This window comes from Monodelphis domestica, chromosome 8 (assembly GCF_027887165.1).
Source record: "Monodelphis domestica isolate mMonDom1 chromosome 8, mMonDom1.pri, whole genome shotgun sequence".
Classification (NCBI taxonomy): domain Eukaryota; kingdom Metazoa; phylum Chordata; class Mammalia; order Didelphimorphia; family Didelphidae; genus Monodelphis; species Monodelphis domestica.
In genome coordinates, this window is record NC_077234.1 from 8,871,303 (window position 1) to 8,893,260 (window position 21,958).

The 21,958-nt window shown below is 47.0% G+C and overlaps 1 protein-coding gene across 4 annotated transcripts in view; it reads right to left on the reverse strand.

Moving 5' to 3' along the window:
• The window catches only part of LPP (LIM domain containing preferred translocation partner in lipoma), a 470,195-nt gene that overhangs the window by 110,481 nt on the left and 337,756 nt on the right, over window positions 1-21,958 (reverse strand). For all 4 annotated transcript variants that reach the window (XR_008914153.1, XM_056808011.1, XM_056808012.1 and 1 more), the window contains one exon: window positions 990-1,113. Coding sequence is in view for 3 of the 4 variants with exons in the window: in XM_056808011.1 (XP_056663989.1) it covers window positions 990-1,113 (124 nt within the window). In the remaining variant the exon portion in view is untranslated. The remainder of the gene's footprint in view (window positions 1-989; window positions 1,114-21,958) is intronic.

Genomic DNA, 21,958 nt, shown 5'->3' on the forward strand with positions numbered 1-21,958 from the left:
TGTTTTCTTGTGAAAACAAGACCTTTATTGCTTGAAGTTCCATCTGCACCTGCTGTTCAGGTCCCACCTGGAGCCATGTCTCCATTGGTATCAAAAGCATTTTTGGATTGGAAAGTAATTTTCTTTTGACAAATTGGGAAATATAAGAGGAGTACACCAGGAATTACTTAGTGCCTCTCAGCTGGGGCTTGCCCAGAACTTTTCAGAGCAATCTGATTTTTCTACTTTGTAGGCAATTAAGAAGCTACAGCCCAGGGGTGTTCAGTCACTGACTCACTCACTGATTTGTCTCCCAGGTGGTGACAAATCCGGGACTGGCACCCACTGGGGAATGTGGGGCAATGGCCGCTAGGACCTGTGTGCCTGAAGACCTAAGGCCCTGGGACACCTTGCTGTTTTTATTGGAGAAGGAGGGAACTCTGGGTATGGACTGTTTCCTATACCATCACGTGTGGGTTCAGGGTCCCTTGGATTGGCTTCATTGTTGTTCTTAGTCAGAATGACCGAGCCACAGAAGGTTAAAGATGGAAGGGATGCCAGCATCATCTAGTCCATTGTAAGAGAAAGGGCTGTAACTCAATAAATAGTCATCCGGTGCCTAGAATATACCAAACCTGAGCTAGATGTTTGGCAGACAAGCAGGATGGCCAACTGTTCACTCCCCAAACTAGAACGGCTTCATAGGACATGAACCCCGAGATGCCACAGACAGGAGCGCTAGGCCTAGAGTCAGAAAGCCCCAAGTTCCAATCCAGATTCAGACACGTACTGGCTCTGGGAGCCCAGACACAGCATGGAATATTCTTTTGCCTCCTTTTCCTCATCTACAAAATGGGGAAAATAGCGGCACCTCCCTCCCAGGGCATGGTGGCACCTTGGACACTGCACATGGAGAGTGCCCAGGATCGCCCTGCTTTGGCCCCCCTCTGACATGGCCCTCCAACGCCCACCAGCTGGAGGGCAGGGACGCGACTTGGAGCCAGACTTACCGAAGTACTCCTCAGAAGGCGGGTTCTCCATGTCATACAGCATCTTCTTGGTGAGATGCTCCAGCTCATCCTCCGGCCGGAAGGACGGGGCAGACGCAGGTCCTCCAGGACCTGGGGGGCCACCCTGGAAGAAGAAGAAAACAAACACGTTGACATTTCCCAAAGCATCACAAAGCCTTCAAAGTGTGCAAGGCACGGACTTTAGGGGGGGTGCGTGTATGGGGGGACTCTCACACATGAGTGTTGTTGAGTTGCACAGAAGGATTCGATCCCAGGGCTATAAGGGAATTGGGAGGCCATTGAGTAAGACAAGATGCTTGGAAAAACAAACCCAATTTAACATACCCCCAAACTGTCATTCGGTCCCTGATTCCACCTCCTCTGAGGAGGGGAAACCTATCCCCCTCTGTTTCAGCGTTCCTTCCTACATAGCTTTATCAGTGCTGAGCCCCTTGACAGCAAAGTCTGCTGTTTACTTCTCTTTTTTTTTTATCTCCCTCCTTGCTTAGTGTTTTGTAGGCGCTTAATGAATGTAAGTAGACAGGGCTGATAGTCTAAACTGACTTCTTTTTTTAATTTGTTTATTTATTTATCTTTTTTTTAATTGAAAAATTTCATTTAATATTACTTAATTTAGACTATTTTTCCATGGTTACATGATTCATGTTTTTTCCCTTCCCTCTCCTCTCCCCCCCTTGTAGTTGATGTGCAATTCCTCTGAGTTTTGCTTGTGTCGTTGATCAAAACCCATTTCCCTATTATTGATAATTGCACTAGGGTAATAATTGAGAGTCTACATCCCCAGTCAAGTCCCTATCAATCCATGTGATCAAGCAGTTGTTTTCCTTCTGTGTTTCTGCTCCCACAGTTCTTACTCTGGATGTGGATACATTCTTTCTCCCAAGTCCCTCAGGATTGTCCTGGGTCATTGCATTGCTGCCAGTAGCAAAGTCAGTTACATCCGATCGTGCTACATTGTATCAGTCTCTGCATAATGTTCTCCTGGTTCTGCTCCTTTCACTTTGCATCAGTTCTTAGAGGTCTTTTCAGTTCACATGGAGTTCATCAATAGTATTCTATCACCAACAGATACCACAATGTGTTCAGCCATTCTCCAAACAATGGTCACCCTCCCATTTTCCATTTTTTTTTGCCAACACAAAGAGTACAAGTATAAATATTTTTGTATGAATCTTTTCCCTTATTATCTCTTTGGGGTATAAACCCAGCAGCAGTAAGGCTGGATCAAAGAGCAGACAGTAAATTAACTTCTGCATTTGTACTCATGACTCATGGTTTTCACTTAGAAGCCTTTTTTCTACATGATAAGCCTTCTAGATCACTCCTTGTTCAGGTTCTAAATTCCCCACTTCTTACATGGAGCTATTATTTCTTTGGGCCTCATTTTCCTCCTCTGTAAAAATGAGGGGAATAGCCCTGGGGAATCTGCAGCCACCTAATGCTAAGATTTCCCTTCAAGCCCATCTCCTGCAGCCCACTGTGGCTCTCTTGTCTCAGCACCACACCGGGCATAGGGAAATCAAGCTCTCAGGTGCTCTGCCTCTCTGGGACTATGCAAGGCGCCAGCCTCTGACCATGGAGTCAGATCCACAGGGCAGGAGTCTAGGAATAAGGAGTCCACTGGCCTACAGCCTGCCACACAATGCTATGGGTGGTGGGGGAAGATGTCAGACAGGAAATAAAAAGAAATCCTGGAGAAGACTTTAGTCACCTATAAGTCAAAGGAGGCCAGCCTCTAGGGAGCCCTTGTGCCAGGGATGTGCCAGGGGACAGCCACGCCAGGATCATCAGATTTCCACCTGTAGGCCCACCGGTGGCCCAAGAAAGGAAAAGTTGGCTTTCTGGATGGGGTTAAAGGCTCAGCAGATAACGCATGTGGGGACAGCCTCAATGTTTTGTGAGTATAAGAGAGAGTTCTTGAAGGAGCCAAGCTGCTAGAAATCAGGGCATTCCCAACAAGCTTCTCCTATGGATTCCTCAAGGTTGGCAAATAAATGGCTTTTTTCTCCAGTTATGTTTTAGGAAAATCTCCAGTTCAGTATTAAAGATGATACTAAAAATGTGTCTCCATAATCATAGGTGGGAAATACATAATGAAAACAGACACGGAAACAGGTCATGGGAACAGAATACACAGTATATAACCCATCTACAGATCTGCGTGTGTGTTAATACATACGCACTCAATTTGTTTTTTTTTTTTTTAAACAACTTTTCCATTGAAAGCCTGGAGGTAGCTCAGCTTCAGAGCACCCAGGGCACCCCTCCAAGGGGCTCCTGGGGCTTTTCCTCACTTATAATTTCCTTGGTCTTTACGTAGCACCTTTCCTCGAAGGAGTTCCGACTGTTTCATAAACACTGGCAACCAAATAAACAGAAAGCCTCACCAAGAAGCTGGGAGAGAAGTAACTATCTCATTAATTTTGAAAATTTAAAAAAAAAGGAAGAAAGGAAGAAAAAATTACAGAGAATGGCCCCAGACCAAACCACACCTTGCTTTCCAGAAACAAACCAAACCAACCAAAGAAAAGCCTCAAACATTCAAAAGAACAAAAAAGGAAACTGAGGTCCAGCCTCTTGGAGGGAAGAAGCAGGAGAGTGAGCAACATGACTAAAAACCACATGTGTGTGATCAGAAGGGGCCAAGGGAGAGAAATGTGGAAAGAAAAATCAGGAGTCGAGGACAAGAAAAAACAAAAGAGCTCGATTTTTCTTTCCTGCTCTATACATTCCTGGGTTGTTCCCCCGCTCTCCCTTCCCACCAGGCTCCTTTGAGGCTCAGAACCAGAACCAGAAGGAGTCTGCCTGTAGGAAGTATTCCTCCCAATCACTCCCATAATTTGTATTCCATTCTTCCCCACCAGTCACTTCCCAGTCCTTTTCCATATAGGTTGTATTTACTCAAGCACCTTTCTCTGCACCAATGTGAGGACATAGACGGTTTGATTGCTCTTATGGCATCTGCAGTGCCCGGCACATAGTGGGTGCCTAATAACCTCCTGTAGGATTTGTGAGGACATGGTGAAAAGAAGAGAAGACAAAGCTCGGTGATCGCAGAGCTGGATAACTGGTTTCAGTCACCTTCCTGTGGCAACTGGATGATGTGGGGTCAGTGGTTTGACCTGCCTAACCTCGGTATCTTCTTTAAAATGAGGAGGTGCGACTAGTTGGATGACAGGGTTCCCCTTAATGTAGTTTAGGAGTGGCTGTTTGTATTCGTTTGTGAGGTTTTATTCTGGAAGGTGTCAAAGGGTATCCAGGTAAAAAGGACCCTCCATTCTGTGCCAGCCATCCTCACAGTCGACCCACTGTCCAGTTGACTGTGGTTTGGGGGGATCAGGTGATAGGAGAAGAGGTGGGCTGTGTACAAACTTCACTAATTTCCCTAGCTCCAGCTTGTAGAGGAATCCACAGAGCATCTGAGGAAATAGGGATGGAAATGTGGTGGGTTTGGGGGACGAGGTAAAAAACTCAGGCAGCCACAATTTCCCCGTTTGAGAGTGTGTTACTCATTTCCTTTTTCTTTGTTTTTGATAAAATCAGATGAAGAGAGGAATAAGAGACCTTCACAATAAGCTTGGTGATGAGAAAATAAACATTGAGCAAGGGAGTGCACTCAGAGCCCCTGGGAAGAATCAGAAAATGAATACAAATTTCAGGGACCCCAGAGTAGGAAGGGACCTCAGTAACCATTTGGATGGATCCATACCTGAACACAATGGCTAGCAGCAGAGAAGGGGAAAACAATAGCTCCTAAGGCAGGCCACTCCACTGATGGATAATTCTAATTGACAGGAAGTTTTCCCTGACATCATGTAGCCAATTCAAGGCTCCCGTACCCTTCAGTTATACAAACATTGGGAAAAAGCATGAGTTAAGGATGCAAATTCCCCTGGTCATATTTCATGTCATTGGATGGAAGACTCCTAGAGGTAAGGAGAAGCTTCTTCACTTTCACAGACCATTATCTTCCAAAAAAGAAGGCAACAAGTTTCCCTTTGGAATCCAATCTCTGCTTTTCCCAACCTAGTGCTTAAGATTCCAGGCAAATAAAAAAGATTGAATTTCAAACACCAAGATTTTGGAATCCTTTCAGCTAAGAAACAAAGACAATGAATAATTCCTTTCATTCTCCAAATGTTGCTTCCTGTTTGCATGGAAAAACGTTTGGTAAATAATGGATTTGGAAAGGATATTGGGAAATTTACTCTACCAGGATTGTTATTTTTGAAAGTAGCTATCTATTTGACAAATATTTCCAAAGATAGCATCATCAAAGAGTTCAAACCTATAATCACCAAAGAATTAAAGCCACAGAAAAATGGAGAGATGGGTGGCAAGAGCAAGCAGAAAGAAGTCGATTTCCAACAATCATCTACACAATGGAAATGACATTAAAAAAGAAAAACGTTTACATGGGTGAGTAAAATGTAAGACTACATTAAGATGGATGATCACAAAGGCAGAGGGGAACCCTGGTTGATATAAAATATCAAGACTGAATAGAAGACCCAAGGTAAGTTGGATAGATCTTTCCCATGTTGGAGAACATGAATGAGCCTCCTAGATGGTGTGATTTATATGGTGGAGACAGAATGGAACCATACACTGGTAGATTCGAGTCTACGTCACTAAGAGACAGAGAGGTCTCCTAGAGTCAGAGACCTTTGGAATTGGAAGGGGCCTTTAGGCCACCTAGTTCAACTCTTGCCCATCCATCCCCAGTGAGCTCTCCAGAACTGAGCCTAGTACTTCAGATTCTGCCTAGGGAGAGATACTAGCGAGTACTACTATCACTTCCCCTCCTCCTTTGGGACAGCATGACTCTCTTCATGCAGCCTACAATGGCTCAAGTTTTTAATTGGCTGCCATATCATGACACTGACTCATACTGAGCTGGTAGTGTACTACAACCGGGGTCCAGGTGAGACAAATGGCCTCAAAAACACCCCTTTTCCGGGTTCTTAATCATTAAGGTGATACTTATTTGAACGCAAGTGCAAGAGTTCACCTTTGTCCCCATAACATTTCACCCACTTGGACTGAAGTCCTTTCGGTCCCACTGCAACCTTCTCTCATATACCTGCAACATTACATGTCTTCCTCGGTAACTGGGTTTATTTGTTTTATTTCAAGCTTGGAAATTGTTTTTGGATCCCAGCTCTATGCTGGCAATGCATCAGGTACAAATTTGATAAGCATTCTAACAAAGAACACATTTACTAATGCTTAGTAGGCTCTTGGAGGTGGGAGGAATCGAGGCCTTTTTTTAAGTCACCGTAAACAGCACAGATGTCTGGGGTAACTCCACTGTAGATTCCTTTCCAATTCAGCAGAGAACCACAGTCAGCATTCTTAATAGCGAGTCATTTAGCCACTGCAAAATCTACCCAGAGATCCTATCTTCCTTCAATACTTCTTCAGATCTCATTTACAAGAAGAGTGTGCAAGATCTGTCAAAAGCTGGGCTGAAATCAAGGCTGAACTACTGCAAGAAAATCTGCTGATTCACTAGCTTAGAAACACTGTCAAATCCGTACGTAGGGCTATTTGGACCCAAATGAGTCCTTTCCAGACATGGTGCCTTGTTTAGATTATTGCTTCCTTTCTTAGTTATTCAGTAACCACCCATTGGATCCAGAGTCTAGCACAGTGACTTCCCCACACAATAAATGTTTGTTATTGATCCAGTGGTAAAACATGTGGTCCAGATTCTACTTAAGATATCCGTGTAAAATCTCACAAATATGTACACACAGATGTGCATTTACACATGCATATATATGGAGAGAAAAGGATTTTAATGGAAATTGATAATCGTCTGTTTTGAAATCCTATATATTTTTAAACTGTCATATATTTAAGAACGTGGTTCTAAGAGGGTTAAATTACAAACTTCAGTAGATGACCAAAAGTCTATACACACACACACACACACACACACAGAGAGAGAGAGAGAGAGAGAGAGAGAGAAAATTTGGGGTTTCAAATAGTTTTTGCTTTTTCTGATCATTAAAAGCATAGAAAAGGTCGGTTTAATGGCTCTAATTCTGTGAATTTTAAGAAACTTATTCAACTATGTAAAGGGTAAAAACCTCCTGTAATATGATGAGAAAAGAAACCTAGTGACAAATCACCTAAGAAAAGCACACAGACCTCCTTTTCTCAGAAAAGAAGATGATTTTTGGGGAAGAATATTTTCTCAAAGATGTTGGTATTAATGCCCAAACTTTGTCCATTTCCATCATCATCTCCTTGTGATGATGTGCTGACCAGAGTCTTTTTCCAAGGTAATGCGAGGGACACATGAGCTCCTGAGTAATTGGAAGCTTCATTCTGAAAGACTAGATGTCATTCATCCTTCAAGAAGCCAGGCTACCAAGGTAGGTTGGCTACAGCAGAAAAAATATGGTAGCCGTGCACAGCTACAAGTTCTGGCTACCAGTTCTTGCTATCTGTGCTGGAGGAGGGAGTGCATCAACATTCATATTGGTTTTTGAAATAGGCAAACATCGAGATTAATATGTGACAGGCTTTTGTATGTGCACCTGGGTCCCAGGGAAAGCAAACGTGACACAGTTCTTTAACCTGTACTTTGGTGATGGACGTTAAACACATCTTCAAACATCAAGAGCTAGATGTTTTCCTTTTCTTTTTTAATAGCTAGCTGTTGTCCCATCACTTACATTGACCAGCTCACCATCACTTTTTGGCTTATTGTCTGTCCCAAAGAGGCTCTGATGTATGAGGTTGAAGCTTTTGTATCCTCTTCAAAGAAAAGCTTCTCATACAAAATAGTACAAATAAGGTTTCAGGGGAAATATTTAAAATAACAAGAACACATTTAAAGAAAACCTTAATCATTACAGAAGTAGTCATTTATCAAATATACCACTTGGTAAGAAAGAAAGTGATGAAAAATTAAACATGATATTTTCTTTTCTTTTTTTTATGTTTCATTAAATATTTCCTAATTGCATTTAAAATAGTATTTTTTTTAATTTTGAGTTTCAAATTCCCTCCATCTCTTCTACAATTCCCGCATTCCTTGAGATAACAAGTAATTGGACATCGACTACAGATGTGAAGTCCTGAAAAACATGTTACTCATGTTGTATGTGTGTATGTGTAAGAATGTACAGTTTAGTCTGTTCTCGAGTTCATCAATTCTCTCTCTGGAAGTGGAGAGTATTTTTCATCATGAATCTTTGGTATTGCCTTGGATCATTGCCTTAAACACAGTAGATAAGTCTTCCATTGCTAATCATTGTCGTCACATTGCCTCACTGTGTACAATGTTTTGATTCTGTAAACTTCACTTTGGTTCAGTTCATGTGAGTCTTCCTAGATTTTTCTGAAACTCTCCTCCTTGTCATTTCTTAAAGCAAAAGAGTATTCCAGAATTAGAAACCACAATGTGTTGAATCATTCCCCAGTTGACAGGCATCCCCTTATTTAATAAATCTTTGCAACCACAAAAATGAGCTGCCATAAATAATCTTGTTTTTTGGGGGAGGCACAAATAAGTCCTTTTCCTTTTTCTTTGGGACCTGCTTAAGATGCAAACTGGAAAACAACATGTTCGCCAAGTTACCAAGTTTTTGTTGTCAGGGGTGAGGTTTCCTTGTGACTGGCCAGTTCATTGGGATTCTGTGTACAATGTGGCTTCTCCACATTGTTCTATGTATTCAAATATTGGTCGTTTCTTTGGATGCCCAAGAAACCATCACCTTCCTCATCCAGAGCATCCAGTTCACGGAACAGTGGCAAAGGCAGTTCATACTCTATTCTGCAGGATCTTTGGGCCTTGAGGTTTGTCCAGATAACCTAGTCAGAAGGACAACAAGCATTCTAACAAAGGCTATTTTCCTCCTGGGAGAATCACAGCCATCACTGCACATTTCCCCAAATCTCTGGGAACAAGATATACTAAAGGCCCTTCTTTGCCCCATGGTGATGGTCTCCAGTGGAAATTCCATTTAATTTTTAGATTTCTAATATTCATCAACTCTCTCTCTCCTTCTTGAAATCAAGCTGTGATTTCTTAGATATGAGGAAATCTTCTACCAACTTAAGAGGCTTAAAGTCAGTTGGGGCACTAGAATTGTCCAAGACTTGTCTAGTCATACATAGCCAACATGAGTCGTTATTGGAGTTTGAACCCAGGACTTTCTTGACTCTAAGGCCAGCCCTGTGTCGATTAGGGTGCCTCTCCTACTTTTACTACTACCATCAATATTACTCATATTGTCCTGGAAAAAGACTTGTCTAAATGATGACAATTTCTTCTGAATAAAAAGTGGTATTTTGTTTTTTTTTTTTAACCTCTGAGGGCATCATGGAGTTTCCTGCTAGTATAAGCCATGTATTCTCTCTGATATAAAAGTAACTACCAACTCTGTTTCCTTAATAGCTAAATAGGTGGGTAGACAGGTAAAGAAGGGAAGGGAAAGGAGAAGGGAAGGGAGAAGGGAGAAGGGAGAAGGGAGAATGGAAGGGAAAGGGAAAGGGAAAGGGAAAGGGAAAGGGAAAGGGAAAGGGAAAGGGAAAGGGAAAGGGAAAGGGAAAGGGAAAGGGAAAGGGAAAGGGAAAGGGAAGGGAAGGGAAGGGAAGGGAAGGGAAGGGAAGGGAAGGGAAGGGAAGGGAAGGGGAGTCTATGGACTATAAAACTGGTTCAATATAACCAAGGTTTTTTGAGCTTTAAAGTGACCTTGGAAGTCATCTAATATAATGCCATCCTTTTTTTTTTCTTAAATAAGAGGAAACTGAGGTCCATTGAAGATAAGCGACGCCTTCATGGAATTTCTAATCTCTATGCATTGGACCCATTATAGTGAATAAACCATCCTTTTTAAAGACCAGGGAGAATAAAACTAGGGGTGCTGCTAGGCAGCTAGAATAAGCTCCCATAAGTCAGCCCTTCTTCAAATCAACCTTCTGGGGCAGCTGACAGACTCAGTTGCTGGTAGGGGTTCGAGCGGAGTTCTCGCCTGACCCCAATGGGGCAGTATTGGCTTGGTCAGTAACCTCTAAGCATCCCCTTGACGAGCCAGGGAGCCAGGCCAAAGTAACCCATATCTAGAGTCCATAGGCGTGGCATTGTCTTTCCAATGAAGATTCATAATTTAATTTCCAATCCGATAAATATCAATATATGACCTCCATAAGCCTTAGCTCTTTGGGAGTCACGAGTATAAAGGCGTCAGAAGACAAACGTCTTAGCACCTCGGTGTTAAGAGCAGTACAAACTGAACTGGTAAGGGTGGCTCCAAGCTCACCACATTGAATTATGGCGGCAAATATCTGGCTCCAGGATGACGTAACTCTGTCCGCAAGGGCAGGTTCTTCATCTTCTCTGAGAGCTGATGGGGGCATCGGGAGGCTCTGCGGCTTGGGCCAGGCTTACAGAGCCCAGATGTCTCACCAAGTTAGTTGTCAGGCTCCAGAATCAATCCTGCTCTGTGGGGAACAGTTTTAAAAGAGGGAGATTTGGTCATTCCGAACATCTCAGCTCCCGGGATGCTAGTCGGATGGGGAGTCACTGGACGGGTCTGCCTTCAGTGTCTACAGCTCTCCTCCATGGGCCTGATGGAGCCTTTGGGTTAAAGCAACAGACAGGCCCCTTTCGAAGTTCTGCTCTCACTCATTCGCCACTTCCTGGACTTTCCCTCCAGCAGGAGCAAAGTTTCCAGTCTTGGGCAACCCATGAATTTCTGGATGAGAGCAGGGCTAGCGGTCACCGCCTCGGCCCACAGGCTGGGAGAAGATGGAGGAGAGGCTTTCCAGAGACGGCCGAAGGGCTCCAAGCCCAGGCTTGGTGCATGCTTTTGAGTCAGCATGTCCAAGAATGCCCAATTTCCTGTTTCCATCAATGGAAGACGGGTGGGAACACGCTGGCCCGGCACAGGTTCTTTGGGCAAAGTTGCACGACTTTCCTGCACTTTCTTCCTCCACGCGTGGCCTTGCCTGTGGCAAACCAGCCCTGGAGGGGACGTGTCTGACTTTCTTAGGAAAGTCAGACACTGGCTGAGTTATGTGCCGGGTGCCTGAAAGCAGGCCGGCCGCCAGGGGCTCTGAGGTGAGAGGACACAGAGCAAGCAGGCAGAACGGAAACCTATTGGGGTCTGACTGAGGAAATGGGGGGCCATCTCGGAGGAAGCCCCGGAGCCCCCCAGCCTCAGAAGCTTGCTTGGTAACGTGAGGCTCAGATGCTACAATCTGTGAGGACTTCCATTTGCCCCTCTGAGCACAGGGGGGCTGGTGTGAGGGGAAGCCGGCTGTAGGTCTTCTCATCTCTCTTGTAGTTATGGCCACCCTGGAGGGCTCAGGCCAGAGGGGAGGCCCATCTCCAGAAGGAATGAGGGAAGGAAGCCGTCAGTCCCCCGGATGCTCCAGGCACCAAGGTAGATCGTGGATCTGCCCCTGCTTCCAAGGGGCCTCCGTTCTATGGGAGAGTGAGGCCAGGGAAGGTGGCTGGATCCGGGGAATGGAGGATGGGGGAGGGATGACCCCACCTTTCTGATCGATTCCCAGAAGATCTGGGCATCAGTGGGCCAGAGGAGGCTCGAGTGACCTGAAGCCAAGGCGGGATGTTCTCTGAGATGCTTTTTTGCTAGACAAGAGCACGCGGGCCCCATCTTAGAGCTGAAAGCCTGCCGGGAGAAAATGCATGCCTCGTTCTCTCTTTTTCTGCCCCTTTTCCTCTGTGTCAGGTGGGTGCCACAGCTCATCCCCCTTCTGTGCCCCCCAGAAGGAGGACAGCCTCCCTCTGCCCTCTTCTATCCAACACAAAGGGCAGCCCAAGTTGCCAATGAGAGGCCAGGCTGGCTCTGGTTGAAATGCTGGCCAAAGAATCGCCCTACTTCAGTCAAAGCTCCCTGAGGTGGCTATCCTTCTGTGCATGAGGCAGAGTGTGAGAGGGAGGGAGGGAGGGACGCATCTCTCCTCATTCCTCGCCTCTCCCCCTTCTGTACTAGCAAGGGTGGCCCTGAGCGAGGGAGAGATGCAGGGGATGGAGGCACCGAATACCTACACTAAAGCTAACCCAGGAAGAAGGCCTAAGTGGGGAAAGACTCTGCCTCCACGTACTCTGTATTCTTGCTTCAAAACACTCACTCTTTCCCATGTGGACAGCTGTTGAGTGCGCCCAGATGGCCAGGGTTCAAGCTTGGGCATCACCACAGGAACACCAAGAGACGAGGGGCTCAGCAGTCCTCGTGCCCCTCCTCAATGAGAGCAGATAGGGGTGCGCACCCTCAATACCGAGGGGCTGTGGGAGCGACATCCCCCCTCCCTGCCAGCTCCCATGGCTGGGGGTGGCACCAAAGAAAGCACACGGTCTGTCCAGATTTATGCTGAATACACAGTACTCTCCGAAGACCACACCCAGGGTAGACACGGAATCACCTGCTCTTCCACCTACGAGCGGACAAGATTTCTGCTTTCCAGACTGCATACTGACCCTCCCTGTGGCCTCCTCCTGGCTCCAATCCTCCTGAAGAGGTTTTTCCTTCTTAGGTGTTTGTCTTCTCATGCTGAAGGTCATTCGTGATGCTTAAGGCGGAATCATCGACTCCGGCGTCGAAACACAGGAGCTCAGCCAGCTCCAGCCCTCATCAGCCTGTCGTTTCACCCACAAATTCATCCACAAATAAAACAACCCGGACCAAGTGCTCTTCCTTCTGGACCTCTGCACACGCTGACACAGTCACGAGGTCCTGATGCTCTATTAGGAAGGCTCGATGTGGCACTGTCCGGGTTCTCTGCTATCCCTCTTCTGCCTTCTTGGATGGGTCTTCATCAAGGCCACACTCAGGGCCTGAGGATGTCCTTTGGACCATCTTTATTTCTCCTTCTATAGTCCTCTCTCGGTCGCCTCATGGTCTCCCGGGGACTCTCCTGGCAGGGACACGCTCTGCTTGGACTGGGGCATGGCACAGAGGGAGCATTAAATGAGGATTTATTGACTGCTACCTATAGATCCAGCCCCAATCGCCCTCCGGAGCTCCAGTCACTCATCCAGGGGTTTCTCAGATTTCTCAAATTAGACGTTCAGGAGGCATCTTAAACTCTACTTGTCCAGACCAGAAACAACTGATCTCCGCCCCCCCTGCAACCAGTCTAAACTCCCCCATTTCTCAAGGCAAGGACTCCATCAGCCAAGCAGATCAGCTCGACGTCCTTCTGGATTCCTGACTCCCCCCATCGAAAAGGCTTCGTCCCATCCACTCTGCTGGACGGCCTCTTCTCTGCTCTGCCCCTGCCACCCCCTGGGCCAGGCCACCACGGCCACCCACCCAGGCTCCTCAGCGGGGAAGTGTAGACAATCAGTGGTGAAGCTCCCACCGCATAGGGCTGATGGAACAACAAGTGAAAGTACAGATCGGAAGCACCAGGAACCGTAGCTTACTGTTACTCCAGGCTAGTAACACACCAACTGGCTCAAACACAGTAATTAAAGTGCAGCGTGCTTAATATTAGTATCCACCGTTTCTGCATGTATGAAATGTGTAATGCCAATGATTAGGTGACAACGAATTCTGCCTACATTGATCTTATTATATATGCTTTCTGCTCACACACACACACACACACACACACACACACACACACGTAAAAATACACTGGCACACACACACACGAGCATGTAAAAATACACAGACACACAAAAGCATATAAAATACACTGACACAAACATGAGCATGTAAAAATACACTAGCACACACAAGTGTGTAAAAATACACTGACACACACAAGCATGTAAAATACACCAGCACACAACACACAAGTGTGTAAAAATACACCGACACACATTCATGTAAAAATATACAGACATACATGAGCATGTAAAAATACACTAGCACACACACAAGTGTGTAAAAACACACTGACATGCACACAGACACTGTCTCTCTCGCTCTCCTACAGTAAAGTCCCTCCAGAGTACATTCCATCGGGGATGGGAAGTTTTGTCTCTCATTGGCTGCTCTGGGAAGCGGAGCTCCTGGGAGCTCCACGGAGGCTTGTTCCACGCGTGGGGATTGCTGTTTTCTAGCTATGTGCCTGCCTAAGAGCATGAAATGGTCCAAGTCACCCAGAATATGGGTGCTGGGACATCGGGGCCCGGGAAGGGGAGAGGAGACGTCCTTTGCCAAAGCAGACGCTCTATCAGAAGATGGGGGCAGGATGATGCCACGCGGCACGCCGGCACGAGAATGAAATCCTCGCCTTGGCGAGAGGGGCAGGAAGGCAAGGCCGGAGGTCCCCCCGGAGGCTGATGCAGCAAACGCTTTTCCTGCTGCACCGGCCCGTCTATCCAGTGGGCTCCACACTGAAAGAGCATGCAAAGTGGTTTCGGTCTTAGTACAGCTCTGCACACATCACTTTCCATAATGAAGGTAAATTTTTGTTTTCAAGTTTTTCACGGGAAATGGAACCAGGTTCACCGATGGTTAACCCAGTGCGTTTCACCTGACACACTAGTTGTCGTTTGAGTCAGCAGGGGCCTTGCTCAGCAATCCGTGAGCCTGAGGATGAACAAGCGGGGCCAGAGCCGAGCTCGGTAAATAACCCTCGCACAAGCCCATGGATTCCCCGAGGGCAGGCCCACGAAGCACCCCGGATTTCTGGGAGTCCAACAGACAGCCAAGCGAAGGGTCCAAGGAGGAGGAGCCAGGAATCCTGCTTTGGAATGAACGGAGAAATAAACTCGTGACCTCTGGGGAGAAGCAGGGGCCAGTAGAGCGCCCAGGGACAAAGAACCCCATCCTGGGAGAGAGCCGAATACCAGGGACTTGGTACCCTGATATGTATCAACGAGCGTGTGCCAGCCATTACACGTCATGGGTAAAAAGAGACCTTTGTGGGAGGGCACAGAGAGGGGGAAGGTGTTGTGCCTGTCCTTGTCTGGTGACTCAGGGCATCATTAGGAACAATTGGACGGAGCTTCAATTCAACACACTTTGGTTCAATCCGATGAAATATTTATTAAACACCTGTCAGGAAGTGAGATAGGCCCTGGGGACACAGCAGAGCACACAAAACTAAACGGTGTGATAGGATTTGCCATCGAGGACCTCATGCTGCTATTGGCAGCGATAGAGATAGATTAGATATCGAGAAGAGACAAACAGATCGACAGCGATAGACAGACTCTACCCATACGTGCATTGACTGAGAATTGGGAAGAGAGCTTAGATCCCACCTCATTCAACATCCCAATTTTACAAGGAGGGAGAGAGAGAGAGACAGAGACAGAGACAGAGAGAGAGAGAGAGACAGTGACAGAGACAGATAGACAGACAGAGATAGAGACAGACAGACAGACAGAGAGAGAGACAGAGACAGAGGGAGACAGGGAGAGACAGGGAGGGAGAAATAGAGGGAGGGGGAGAAAGGGAGAGAGAAAGAAAGGGGAAAGAGAGAGGGAGAGAGACAGAGAAAGATTGATTATGTAATTTGGTCAAAGTGACTGAGGTCATATGTAAGAGAGCTAGGATTTGAACCCAGGACCTCTGCTTTGTGAAGTTCTCCTTCCTTTAATGTATATGTAGCTGCAAAGAGTGAGAATTTGGCTCAGTCACTTCCTCATAATCAGGAATTATTCCTGAATCTCCCCAAAGATGGGGTGGGCTGCATTGAGAGTCGAATCATGGATCATGGGGTGGAGATGGAAAGGAGCTCATGGGCCACTGAGTCTAACCCTTTCATTTTATAAATGAGGAAGCTGACAATAAAGGGAGTCAAATGACTGTCTAAGGTGAGGACAATAGAGAACACAAAAGGTAGGATTTTAGTGAGGTCCTCCGCCTCCAGAGTACCTTTTTCTTGTCACTTGTCAGGGCAAACTCTTTGCATAATCTGGAGAAAAGGCGAAGCAACTACACTCTGATACATGCTGGTGGGGTTTCCCTTCACCCTATGGGCTAGACTAGATGGCTGGTGAGGCTTCTTCCAATCCTCAGATTTGGTGACTCCATGAGAAGTGTGCTAATGAAGCTGTGGGCACAGGCTTGACGCCCCAGATGGTCCAGGTTGCCCCCACCCCAAGAGAAAAGAAGACACAGGGAGAATATGAGAGATTTCTTCAGGTATCATATCTTTCTTATGGAAGAGGGTTGAGATGTTGAGAGGGCTTGACCCAGAGGGCAGAATTAGGTCCAGCGGTCACCCAAACACCCTCCCATCTAAGCTAGCCAAGTGTAGGGTGGGTAGCCTAGGGATTCATGAGTTTTCTCACTCAAGAAAGTTCCAAGAAGAGGGTGGCTGGTCATCAGTCAGGTATACCATAGAGAGAGCTTTGTTCATAGATGGGTGGTCCAGGGGACTACCAAGGTCCTGTCCAATTCCCAAAGTCTACATTATTCTCTTTCTTATAAACAAACCTAGTCCTACCTTTGGTCTATTTCTAGAATTACAAATATCAGAGGGAGGCTGAATCATGACTTGGTAAAATTTTATCACCAGTAAAAGAAATGGAAAACCATGCATGGTATCATTTCATCATGGAATGAGCACTGAATTCTGGGTCACACTTTCCAGTTTGCCATTTCTGGGTCGACATCCGTGATGTAAATTATTATTCTGCTGAAGGAACTGAGTTTGCCACATGCATCTCTGTGACCTCCATGGTACAAACATTGCAGTGTCACAGAAATAATGGATGTTCTCGAAAAAATTAACTCATTTCTTGACTTAAGTTAAAGAACAAACTAAATCCTGAGTTACAGCAGACAGAGTCTTCTTAATATTATTTTCAGTCAATGGATGAAAGCATGTATTTAAAAGGTAAAGATGGGACACATTACTGTAGGATATTCTGGAGGGATGCCTAGAATTTCAGATTCCTTTGATGAGTCACAGACTTTCAAAATCAGAGAATTCAAAGGTCAGAAGGGACTAGCAATGATCTACTCCAATCTCTCCATTTAAGGATAAAAACAGGAGCTCCAGAGAAGGGCTAATTGCCTCTGTATCTGCTCAGCACAGGAGGCTATCATCCCTCTTTATAGGTTACCCATGAGGTCCTGAGATGGAAGCTCAGGTCCACATAGCAGCCTGTGCTCCTATTTTCTCTGGGATTGTTTCTCCCAAAAATGGCTGGTAGGAGCAGAGAATAGAGCCAGGCCTCCTTGGAAACCACCACTTGTCCTCTTTGTCCTCTGCTAAGCCAAGGTCTATTTTCTGACTTGTTTGTAGCCTTCATGCATGGTAGTAGCCTTGATCTCTTCAGTTTCACCCTGACCTTTCCCAGTCCATCATTTTCTCTGCCAGATGCCCCAACTGCCACGTGCATGGCGGACAAAGAGGTGAACGATGATCACGATAGGAGATCCTTCACATGACTTCATCTACAGGAATTCCCCTCCCTTCAGGGCTTCAGACAACGTTTGGCCAGAACATGGATACTTGCAGTGCCAAATAGCCTGCTATCTACTTCCACTTTGTAGAGGACAAATCTTGACCACAAATGGCTGCACCTTCTTAAATAAACTTTCATGCCTCTCTCACGTGAGCCCCTCTCCAATAATAATTATTAAATTCTTCTCTGGCTTCTCCATTTTGCCATCAAATGAAAGTGCTTCCAAGGAGCAGGGAATCCCATCAACGTGCCTAGTCCATCCAGTGATGACGACCACAAGCCATCGAGGCGTACCCAACCCGAGACACTTTGGCTCATGTCGTCCTGTAAGGCCCACTGGACACAGCTGAGATGCTGAGAGCCTTCCCCATATTTTCTCCACATTACCCAGATATCAGTGAAGAATATAGATAGGCAGAGAAAGAAAATGGCATGTGGATTTCCTTAATGAATATCGATGCAAAAATTTTAAATGAAATACTAGCAAAGAGACTACAGTAATACATCGCAAGGACCTTTCACTATAGCCAGGTGGGATTTCTACTGGGAATGCAAGGCTAATTTAATATGAGGAAAACGATTTGCATAACTGAGCATATGAATAACAAAACTACCAGAATTCGCCTAATTATCTCAACAGAGGCAGAAAAAGCCTTCCACAAAATACACCTTTTTAAAACAGGAGAAAGCAAGGGAACAAATGGGCCTCCCCTTGAAATAACTATTTATCTATCTAAAACCATTGGCAAGCATCCTCTTCAATGGGGATCAGCTAGAAGCCTTCCCCATCAGATCAGTGGTGAAGCAAGGATGCCTATTATCACCACTATTATTCAATACTGTACTAGAGAAATAAGAAGAAAAAATATTTAAAGAGTTGAATCAGTTAATGAGGAAACTAAACGATCATTCTTTGTGGATGACATGATGGGATACTTAGAGAATCAATTAAAAAACTAGTTGAAATAATAATGTAAGCAAATTTGCAGGATACAAAATAAACCACCGAAATCATCCCCATTTCTATATATTTCCAACCAAGTCCAACAGCTATAATCACTCTAGATAATATAAAATACCTGGGAATCTTCTTGCCAAGACAAACACAGGAATTATCTGAACACAATTACAAAACACTTTTCATACAAATAAAGTCAGATTTAAACAACTGGAAAAACATTAATTGCTTATGGGTAGACCGAGCTAATATAATATAATAATAATATGATAAAAATGCAATCCTACTTATAATATTCTTACTAAGTGCCATGCCAAACAAATTACCAACAAATTACTTTATAGGAGTAGAAGAAAATAATAAAATTCATTTCAAGGATCAATAATATCAAGAGAATTAAGGGGAAATCTGAGAAGGGAGGTGGCCTAGGAGTACCAGATCTCAAACGGCACTCTAAAGCAGTAGTCATCCAAATGATTTGATGATGGATCAGTGGTATAGATGAGGGGCAAATGACCATAGCAATCTCGCGTTCGATAAATCCAAATATTTCAGCTTTGGGGACAAGAACTCACTAACTAACAAAACAATGGAGAAAACTGGAAAACATTCTTGCAGAAACTAGGTAGACTCACAACTCCCGCCCCATACAAAGATAAGGTCAAAATGGGCACATCATTTAGACATAAAGGGTGATACTGTAAGTGAATCGGGGGAACATAGAGTCGTTTGCCTGTCAAATCTCTGGAGAAGGGAAGAATTTATGACCAAACAAGAGACAAAGAACATTACAAGATGTAAAATTAATCATTTTGACTATATTAAAATTGTTAAAGTTTTCTACAAACAAAAGAAATATAACCAAGATTAGAAAGGAAATAACAAACTCGGCAAAAATGTTTTAATACATTTCTCTGCCAAGGTCTCATTTCTCAAATATATATAAGAGCACAAGTCATTCCCCAACAGTCAAAGGATATGAATTAGCAGTTTTCCGAAGAGATCAACAATATCAATAATCACAGGAAAAACTGTTCCAAATCTTCATGATTAACGAAATGCAAATCAACACAACTCCGGCGTACCCCTTCCCATCTATCAGATTGGCCAATAAGACAGTAAGGAAAAGTCATGACTCTTGTTAGAGATGGAGCAAAACCGGGCCATCAATGCATTGTTGGTGGAGTTGCAAACAGATCCAACCATTCTGCAGGGCAATTTGGAGCTATGGCCAAAGATGGGTACCATTGCGTTCAGTCTTTGGTCCAGGAAGAACACCACAGAGTCTGCAGCCCCAGAGAGCCAAGGAGAGAAGAGGAAACGACCTGCGGGTACCAAACTATTTCCAGCAGCCCCATTTGGTTAGGACAGAGAGCTGGACGCTGAAGGCTGTCCATCCCCTGGGAACGGCTGAGCCTGTGGCCCATGAGGACGAGGCGGCACTCACTACTGCTGAGTGGGACCATTTCGGAAAGAGCTGGGAAGCCTTCGTGAAGGGATGCCGAGTGAAAGGAGCCAAACAGCGGACGGTCACAGCACTATCGTGGGACGATCCAATGCGAGCATCTTGGCTCCCATCGGTGACGGGTGATGGGTGAGGGCTTGGGACAAAGCAGTCGGCGGGAAGATCACAGCAGACTCTCTTCCACTTGGCGCTACTCGGGGCTCTACTCCACAGTGGTGGCTTTCTGGGGGCATTTCTCTTACTACAATGAACAATAGGGAAATGGGTTTTGCATGATGCCAGTCTAAGGGATCCAAGGGCAGACCATCCCCATGGAAGGGAGAGAGCCCAGAGGGCTCTTATTACGCGGCATCGATGAAATAAGATGTCGTTTCTCTGCCTTTCCGTCATTTTTTGAGAATGTTATTGAATGAGACGATCTGGAATACTCTTCCTGGTTACAGGATTCGTGCTCTTTCCCTCCCCTCCCTCCACCCTCCCACACGGGGCACATTTCCGCCGGGCCTGACGGGTCCCGGATCAAGACCTTTCCATAGTGTAGACTCTGGCCCCGGCCTTGAGAATGGCCACATTTCTCTGACGGCGCCATTGGCCCTGCCTAAGGCTCATTTCTCCTGAGTGCCACCAGGAGGGGCTCTGCCTGTCCCTCCATAAGAAAGAACAAGATGGCCCGAGGGACAGGCAGACCCCACAGGGACCTTCCAATAACCTTCCAGGGAAGTGGAGTCAGCAAGAATGACGGTATCGACGAGGGGGCGCCGACAGGCTACTCTCCGGGGAGGGGGGGGGGGGGTCCTCGTCCTGGGTGAGCAAAGAGGCCCAGGAAAGGTTCAGAGACTGGACAGCCCCTCCCGCACAGGCCTGGTTGGGGTGACACCGTCCGGCCTATACAGGGGTCAACGGTCCCTGGCCTCTCCAGACAGGCACACGGGAAGGAAGCGCGGCTTTTCTGAAGCTTCCAGGGTCCGAGACGGTTCCTGCGGACCTCTTGGCCGCCAGACAGGAAGTGGCACCGACAAGGGGCGGCCGGGGGACGCCCAGGAGCCTCGAGTCCTAGGACGGGGCCGCACTGAACGCGTCCGCTTTCAGCCATTCACAGCTCAGCACCTGCTGGAACCAAGCGCGTCCCTCGCAGGACGAGTCCTTCCTGGAATGACTCATCCTCGCAGCCGTCTCGGAAGGAGGGAGGCCAGCTCCCAGGCCGTCAGGGAGCGGCCCCCGGGCCACAGGGGGCCTTTGGGCTGGGGGCAGGAGGCGGACGGCTGGACAGATGGAGGGCAGCGCTGGACCACAGGGGGCCTTTGGGCTGGGGGCGGGAGGCGGACGGCTGGACAGACGGAGGGCAGCGCTGGACCATAGGGGGCCTTTGGGCTGGGGGTGGGAGGCGGACGGCTGGACAGACGGAGGGCAGGGAGGAGGGCCGCCGCGGAGCGGCCCCTGGACCACAGGGGGCCTTTGGGCTGGGGGTGGTAGGCGGGAGGCTGGACAGACGGAGGGCAGCGCTGGACCACAGGGGACCTTTGGGCTGGGGGCGGGAGGCGGAAGGCCGGACAGACGGAGGGGGAGGGCCACCACGGAGCGGCCCCTAGACCACAGGGGGCCTTTGGGCTGGGGGCGGGAGGCGGACGGCCTGACAGACGGAGGGCATCGGGGAGGGCAGACGGGAGCCCCCAGACAAACCCCCATCACAAAGGCTCCCCGAGGACCTGAGCGGCAGCTGAAAGCGCTGCTGCCCGGCTCTGTCTCCCTGAGAACAGAATGAACTCATCCTGCTAATTGGTCCAGGAAGATGCAGAGCAGAATGAGAGGCCCTGCTGGGCTGCTGGGCAGGCAATTAGCCTGGTGAGGACAAGGAGGGAGACGGGGACGGCCCTTCCACCAGGCAGGGGTTGGGGGTTCATCGACTCATTGAGGATCGCTTCCTCCTCTGGCCTCCGAGCACCCGACCTGGCCACGGCCTTCAGGGAGCATCATGGCCTCCGCACAGTGCCCAGGGCCTAGGGGGCAACTGTCCAGGTTCAGGGCCTGCCAGCCTCCCTCGGGAGAGGACGAGCTTCAGCCTGCATTAAGTATCCCCCTTGGGGGTGACCCAGGGGTTCAGGAGAAGACAGCGGGGTTCAGCGTGGGTGGAAGGTGTAAATCAGGGTCAGCAAGGCCTTCAGAGC